The following is a 7,989-nucleotide window of genomic DNA, read 5'->3' as shown; positions in this document are numbered from 1 at the left end:
GGGCAGGGACGCCGCGCTGCGGGCTTCGCCGCCGCACATGCTCTGGAGGCAAGCGCGGCCCCGGGAGGGGGGTTAATCCTGGCTCTTCGTGAGGGGCGTGAAATACCGGGGATCTGCGGATGGTGCATGATGGCAGCTGCTAGGAGAGCAGGGCCGAGAAGGCACAAGAGGTCGTTGCTCTTCCGGTTCTCGTTACCCCCCCCATTTGCTGTATCCTTGATAATTGAATGTTTTCCATGTATCTGCCGAGCCATTTCAGAGGTGCTTGTGTGAAACCACAGCTCTATGCTCGATAAAATGAAAGCTTTTTGAGGGGTTTCTCTGTAGCCTGATGCTCCTAAGCTTTGCTTGCAAGCAATAAGCAGTGACCGTAATCTAATATGAAAATGGCTCTCTTCCAGGTCAGAGCGGAGCAGGAAACAACTGGGCAAAGGGCCATTATACGGAAGGCGCTGAATTAGTTGATTCCGTGTTAGATGTTGTAAGAAAGGAGGCAGAAAGCTGTGATTGTCTCCAGGGCTTTCAGCTTACTCACTCTCTCGGTGGTGGTACAGGGTCTGGCATGGGTACCCTTCTCATCAGCAAAATTCGTGAAGAGTACCCAGACCGAATTATGAATACTTTCAGTGTTGTACCCTCCCCTAAAGTATCAGATACTGTAGTAGAGCCCTACAATGCCACACTCTCGGTGCACCAGCTTGTGGAGAACACAGATGAAACATACTGTATTGATAACGAAGCCCTCTACGACATATGCTTCAGAACACTGAAGTTAACTACTCCGACGTACGGTGATCTGAACCATTTAGTGTCGGCAACCATGAGCGGTGTTACCACCTGCCTGCGATTCCCAGGCCAGCTTAATGCTGACCTGCGGAAGCTGGCCGTGAACATGGTTCCCTTCCCCCGTTTGCACTTTTTCATGCCTGGTTTTGCCCCGCTCACAAGCCGCGGGAGCCAGCAGTACCGTGCGTTAACTGTGCCAGAGCTAACGCAGCAGATGTTTGACGCAAAGAATATGATGGCTGCGTGTGACCCACGTCATGGCCGCTATCTGACTGTAGCTGCTGTTTTTAGAGGCCGTATGTCAATGAAAGAGGTCGATGAGCAAATGCTGAACGTTCAGAACAAAAACAGCAGCTATTTTGTTGAATGGATCCCTAATAATGTTAAAACAGCGGTCTGTGACATTCCACCTCGTGGCCTGAAAATGTCTGCCACCTTCATTGGTAACAGCACAGCCATCCAGGAGCTGTTCAAACGCATTTCTGAGCAGTTCACTGCCATGTTCCGCCGAAAGGCTTTCCTGCACTGGTACACTGGCGAGGGCATGGACGAGATGGAGTTCACAGAGGCTGAGAGCAACATGAATGACCTGGTGTCTGAGTATCAGCAGTACCAGGATGCTACAGCTGAGGAGGAGGGGGAGTTTGAGGAGGAGGCTGAGGAGGAGGCAGAGTAAAAGCTATGCAGATGAACTCCTGTAAATTTTGTTTAAAGCTGTATGAACTCTTTCATTCAAAACTTCTCTGTCTGTGTTGTGTTCCTCTTCCTGTCTCAAAGTCACTTCAAATGCTGTACAGGCACCATTAAAGCATTTTTCACAGTGCACAAGCTTGTCTCCTTTGTTCCTTTTGGTAAGCTTTTCGGGTGCTGTTTCCAAATGTGAGTGCATAGGTGTGTCGGAGGTCTGGAAAAAAGAAAAATACAGACTTGGCGTCAGCCCTGCCACTTTGCCCAAGGCAGCCACGCTTCTATCCCTGCCTCCTTGGAAGGTGGACGACTCTTGCTTGTGGCAGTCCTACTCGCTCCTGATGGTTACAGGAATAGAACAACTGCTCTGGGATGGCTTCCTAGTGTAGACTGCTGCCAGAGGGGGATAGACTTCACACTGAGGATGGAGTTCAGCTGCAAGCTGTGTCTAAATTTAGGCACCTGCTTTGGCCTCGTGTTACAGGCTTCACCCTGGCAGGAGCTGAGCAGCTCTCCTGACCCCAAGGGCAGTGTGGGTGTCTAAGCTGCTGCTTACCCTGGCTGCCTGGGCACCAGCATGGTGCAGACAAGTTGCCTCTGGTACGGGGGGTGTTTCTGGCAGAAGAGGAGCTGGACTGTGGCAGGAGAGCACTGGGGACAAGTGGCAGCTCCCCATGTGCGCAGCCTTGCTGGAGTCATGTTTTTTAAAATCGGCACATAGCAGTTTTAAAATAATCAGGTGTTACTGCAGCCCCAGCTTTTGAAGTGACATGAACACCTGATACCAAATTACATTGTTTTCTCTCATGACAACCCTATATTAAAAGTTTTTACTGTGGAAACAGTATGGTCAGTGTTACCTGAAGTAACAAGCCTGTCCCTCTGAGTAGCTGGACAGGAGGCAGCAGGCTGCTTTCCTGCTGAAGAAATTCTGTTCAGTGTTCTTGGTTATCACTGATTTTGGGTTAATTTTTTCTGTCTTAGAAATAAGTTTCTCCTCCCAGAGTCAAACTAGTTGGAGTATTTAAAATTGTGGTGGCATGTGGAAATCAGGGAAATGGGCCTGTCTGCAGGTAACAGGCAGCTGGTTTCAAACCTGCACAGGAGAATGCTTTTGTAGGTGAAAAACTGTTACCTCACACTCTAAAAATCTGTTGTCATCTTAAGCAGTTGATTTTTGTCCCCGATTTTAGAGTGGGTTTTTTCTTCCTCCTGTTCATTACAGTGAAGCTGGTGTGTGCCCTGGCCTGCTAGGTGCCAAGGGCAGGACAGTCTCGGGCACCCTCCCTGCAGGCTTGTGGAGAGGACAAAACACGGGCAAGCATTAACACTGGTTTACCCTTAGGTTCATAACAGCCTTTCTCCAGGGGGCTGGAGCTTGCAGGCTACAGCCCTGCGACGTGTGACCACAGCCCTCCCCGAGCAATCCAGCACAGAGGAAAAGGGCACCTGGAACACTCAGGGCTTTGCTGTAAGACACCGCGGAGCTGCCGTGCAACGGAAGGGGACAGGCAAGCGTAATGCACCAGGGACGGCAGCTGCTGTGCTCGCCCTCTGCCCCGGAGTCAGTGACAGAGGCGAAAACGAATGTATTTCTCTTCACCGTTGATCAGAAGGCCTGCCCAGCCTCACCTTCACCATCCGCATGTAAGGTGCTTCCATCCTTTCCCTTAGACCATCCTTCAAGCTCCTGATGACCAGTGGTGGGTTAAGCTTTGCTTTTCCTGCATGGCCTTCCCATGCCCCCAGTGCAAGTCTTGCTAGAGCCATACTCACTGCCTCGACCTCCTTCCCTCTGGGCTCAACAGACACAATCTCAATACCAGCCACCATCCAACCCTGCCAGGATAGTTTGTGTCTTCTACCATTTTCCTCCTCTGCACTGCATTAAGTACAAGCTATGAGTTTGGTTCTTTCTAGCTTATTTCTATGCTTTCCCATCCCTCATTACTGAGCTGTGGGCTCTTGACCTTGCTGTGGCCAGATACCAATATTAATTACCGATTTGTTGAAATTTTAGGCTAATTCCGTAATGCTCTTGCATGGGCAGAGCTTCCCCTTAACATACACAAAATTACTTTCTTCAGACCTCTCCTTTAGGCAACCCAGATAACTGACAAGGATCAGGTGGACACTACGGGGTAGCCACCACCTGCCTTGATGGCTAATACCCTTTCATTGCCTTTTTTTTTTGGTGCTTTCTCAACCCCTTTGTATCATCTGACTTTTGCTTTTTAGACCCAAATCACGCTCCTGATGAAGAAATTGTAATGCACCCGTGTAACGGGTGGGGTGTTACTGATCTTCCTCTGCTTTAGCAGAGGTGGCTGGAGACCAGAGGAATGTTCTGCACAAGTCCAGGCTGGCAGCGAGGATGATGGGCTCTCCTGCAGAAAGGCAGGGGATGGCACAACTCCAGCACCTTGGCACCGACTGGAAAAAAAAGAATCTACTACCCGTGTGAAACATTTCAGTAATTGTTCTCTACTACGACACTACAGCTAATAACAGCGCTACTTAACGACAGTAATTAGTATTAGTGACTTTCATTTTCACTCAGCTGATAAACTTACCTGGTACGAAACCCATGTAGGAAGGTATCAGTCCAGCACTGGTGTAAATTCTGTTGTTAGGCCAGTATGTTTGGGGAAATCTCTTGCCAAAGCTGCAAGCTGGGTTTCTCTGCAAAAACTGTAAAAAAAACCCCAAAAAACAACAACAAAAAAAAACCAAACCACAAAACCAAACCAACAGAGTACAGTTCATTTTAAACCATACTGCTGCTTCCCAAGTCATGTGCTTTGACTCTGCATTAAATATTTAAGCCAATGTAAAACAATTCTCTTCCCAGTTCTGTTTTCTTCTAAGCAGGAGCTACACTGCACCTTCCCTTTTTCCACTTAGTAAGTTTTTCTCCCGACGGGTGTTGGCAGCGGCCCTTGACAGCTGCCTCTGCTAGCCCATACCCCCAGGGAATGCCCCGCTAGCCCATAGCCCTGCGCACTGGCCTGGCTGTGGTCTTCAGGACCTCCGCAGACTGGACTGCCTTCATCACCCCTGGGCACCATCCCAGCAACCCCGAACGCCTCGTGCTCCTGTGTTTGATATACTGTGAGCCAGCGGTATCTGCTGGAGTTGGGTCCCCGGCGGCTCCTGTGCCATGACTCTGCACAGCTGTGGTTTGGTTTGGCCCCTTCAACTGGTTTTATTTTTCCACGAGTCCCACCGATGGTGATTAGCCAGTAATTCCCAGGCTAGGAGGAACAGGAAGGCTTAGGCAGCGTTAGGTGAAGGGAGAGTGTAAATCATCTCCTGGATCTGTCCCTGCCCTCCGAGGTCAGACCCAGATAAGGGGCCGTGCTGAAGGATGGGTGTTGCAGCTCGGCACGTCTCTGCAGCGGCAAAGCCCCTAAAGGTGTCACCAAAGCTGCGCCGCGCTCCTTGGCGCGCACCCTGCTCGGTGGAGAGGGGACGGGGGTCACGGAGCCCAGCAAACCGCGGGCACCACCCAACCCTTTTGTGACCGATGATGGAGCGAGTGCTGCGATTCCCTACGCGCAGCACCGAAGCGGGAGGATTGCGCTATTGTGCTCGGTGCAGACCGTAAGCAATGATCCAAGGCACATCCCGGTATGTAACCTAGGGCAGCAGAGATTTAGGGCAGAAGATTAGTGGCTTGAAGTCAGAAGCCATCTTAGACAGAAATGTGGTGTGATGGGTTTTTTTTAGCACGCTTATATTCCTTCAGTGCCTGATGTGCTGCAGCTAAGCGCTGCGAGCCTGGGTTCTGCTGAATCCTGCGATGGAGAAACGCCTCCCTCGCTGATTTACTGCGTGGCAGACATTTCTTAAGATATCAGGGGCAGAAAGGCTTTGCAAGCAGCACATTCAGGTTTGATAACGTCTGGGGTTTGTTCTCCTTGCTTCATTTCAATTCCTATTAACGGCAGAAGGAACGGATAAGGAAGCCAGTACAGGGAAATACATTTCAGCCAAAGCATCAGGCTGCCATGAGCTCTGTGAGCTGCTGAGTCATTTCTCCCCAGCTGAGTTTCTCTGAGCTGGGGATCCTCAGTCTTGGATCTTCCCTACATCAGGCCCATATGCTCTGGGACGAAGGCAGCGCAGTGAACCCCGCTGACCAGGAAGGGCTGGAGATGTTGTAACCTGCTTTCACTGAGCTGATCAACCCTCACCAGCGCCGGACCAGCGAGACGGCTGCAGCCCAGGGATCTCATGCCGTCCTGGTAGCAGGAAGAAATGTGTAGCTTTGAATGCAAGCTATTAACTCGTGTGGGAGGGATCTCCTTTTCCCGTGTAGGAGGATTATATGGCATTATATGGGGCGTGATCTTAAAAGCAAGGGGATATGAAATATTTTTTCAGTAGGGCTTTTTCTGCATCCTTCCCAAAAGGAGGAGAAAAAAGTTCTACATCCCTTTAAGACAAATTATGTTAGTAAAGGAAAAAGCCTTACAACCAATTAAAAGGGAGAAATAGCCATCCAAGCAGCCCAGGAAGCCATCCAGCACTGCCATCGAGGTAGAGAAGAGATACTGCGTAAGGGAAGCGCAGATAGTTGCTTCGCGTGTTTCTGCACTCAGAGCAACATTTTTAATAGCCACTCTTGAGCCAACCCTCAATAGATTTGCTTAATCCCTTTATGAACTCATTTATCCTCCCTTAATGTCCCAAGGAAACAAGTTACAGAATTTAATTACTCATGATTTTTTCAACATGTTACCCAATAGCTTTTTCCTTTGCTTGTACTTATAACACCAGTTCCAATACTACTCCTGCAAATGAAACCACATTTGGTGTTGCACCTGAATCAACACCAACATTATATTCTTGAAATAAGATTTGTGGATATGATCTACCTGATGTCGGTCAAATTCGTTCATGGCTTCCTTCACAGCCTGGAGGTAGTTCACACCATTAATCCAGGTGAGGCGGGGGATGAATCCAGCATACCCTTCGGATGAAGACAAGAGAGAACATTTTCTGCTTGAGAGCATACGTGTCATATAAAGATCAACCAGTCTGGAAGTGGAAGAGGCTGGGGTAAATATAAAACCTCAGCAGAATATAGGAAGGAAAAATTCATCTATTTAAATTGTAAAATTAACTCTTTTATGTGAAGTATCTTCTGAACAAGTCTTTTTTTACAATTCCCAAGGAAAAGTGAATGAGCTGAACTGTCTTTTGTTGGTCTGCATGAGGTATGGAAGAAACACTTCATTTTCTTACAGTCTTTTCTTTAAGCCAGCAGCTCTGTTGTGTTCTCTCCCAGTTTAACACACATTCAGGGGCTAACAACCGGGTGTCCAACCTTTCTTTCTCATTTGCCCTGCCCATCCAACAAATTTTCACCAATTATAAGATAGAAACTATATAAAGTCTAAAAGTCCACAAAGCAGCGAGAGGTACAACCTAAAAGAAGCCAGAATTCCCTCTTTCCAAAGGGATGCTTTGGAGAGAGAAAAACTTGTTTTCTGCATCCTAGAACATCAATGCTTTTTCACTCCATCTGAAACATTTTGATGTGCAACCCCTGTATTCGCTGTGGACCGCGGCAGAGCGAAGTGTCCCTCCGGCTGGTGTCGTAGCCTTTGGGGGAGTCCAGTGCATCGCCTTTGGTAATTCTGCTTGCAGAGGGACGCTCTTACAGCGCAAGCGGAGAAGTCACAGAGTACAACTCCTTGTAAGACAGAGTTTTATACCTTTATGACGGTGCAATACACCATTGTTTGCTGATTTGATGATTCAGAAAAGCACCTTATTTCTAGGAGAGAGATAACTACCTCAATGGTAACAGATACTCATCAAGCTGCTGGAGTTGGTGCAGAGCCCATGACCCATCTCTCCTCGCTCTTTGGAGCATTTTCTAGCCTGGCCCCACAGCTGTAGGGAACTGAGGTGGCTCCTGCATCCTTTCCACCCGCCCGTGGGCACGTGTCCCTCAGCGTGAGATCCATGGGGGTGACAGCATCCCAAAGAGACACCCTTGCATGGAGAGGAGCAGGGGCATTTTCCATCCCAAAGCGTTCAAACGAGCTGGAGTGACTGGCCAATGTCTCCCAGATTTCCCCAGGGGGACACGATTTCTTCCAAGGTGGACTTGTGCTGCGTGTGACCTCCCTCTTTTTTACCTGGAATGACTTTCTGTTGGATCGCGTTTGGTACATTCAGTTTTGGTAGCCGATCGTCTTGCTCCACATCTGCGGTTTCAGCCACTCCTGGCAGAGTCACACCTTCAATTTTTACGGGCTCAAAATAAAAGCAGAAATAAAATAAACACCTGCAAAACCCGCTTCCTCCTCTGGCTCCTTTGTTTAAATCAGCGACACAACCTGTGAATGGCAACTGCCATTTCCATTTCTTCCCACTTTACACTAAAAGCTACTCCAAGAATTTCTGGTAAAGTCAAATTGCTAGATGAGCTCTCTGTACGCAGAGGTTTTGCAAAATCCCCAGGGAGAACAAGGGGAGCTCCTTCGCAAATCTGTTTCTCAG

General features: G+C 48.7%; 2 protein-coding genes across 5 annotated transcripts in view; one reads left to right on the top strand and one right to left on the bottom strand.

Moving 5' to 3' along the window:
- Window positions 1-1,614, top strand: part of TUBB4B (tubulin, beta 4B class IVb) — a 1,950-nt gene extending 336 nt beyond the window's left edge. For 3 of the 4 annotated variants that reach the window (XM_010293191.1, XM_010293192.1, XM_010293193.1), the window contains exon 3: window positions 402-1,611. In XM_010293191.1, coding sequence (XP_010291493.1) covers window positions 402-1,462 — 1,061 coding nt within the window. In that variant the 3' untranslated portion in view covers window positions 1,463-1,611. Of the gene's footprint in view, window positions 1-401 lie in introns of all 4 variants that reach the window. The other variant, XM_010293194.1, reaches the window with a different exon arrangement.
- Window positions 1,491-7,989, bottom strand: part of FAM166A (family with sequence similarity 166, member A) — a gene marked incomplete at its 5' end in the record, with an annotated part of 11,309 nt that continues 4,810 nt past the window's right edge. The window contains 4 exons of the mRNA XM_010293196.1: window positions 1,491-1,690; window positions 4,047-4,164; window positions 6,354-6,448; window positions 7,626-7,743. Of these exons, the coding sequence (XP_010291498.1) occupies window positions 1,602-1,690; window positions 4,047-4,164; window positions 6,354-6,448; window positions 7,626-7,743 (420 nt within the window). The remainder of the gene's footprint in view (window positions 1,691-4,046; window positions 4,165-6,353; window positions 6,449-7,625; window positions 7,744-7,989) is intronic.

The sequence above is a fragment of the Phaethon lepturus genome, unplaced genomic scaffold, assembly GCF_000687285.1.
Source record: "Phaethon lepturus isolate BGI_N335 unplaced genomic scaffold, ASM68728v1 scaffold32988, whole genome shotgun sequence".
Classification (NCBI taxonomy): Eukaryota; Metazoa; Chordata; class Aves; order Phaethontiformes; family Phaethontidae; genus Phaethon; species Phaethon lepturus.
The sequence above is the reverse complement of the archived record's forward strand: the minus strand, read 5'-3'. Positions and strand labels throughout refer to the sequence as shown.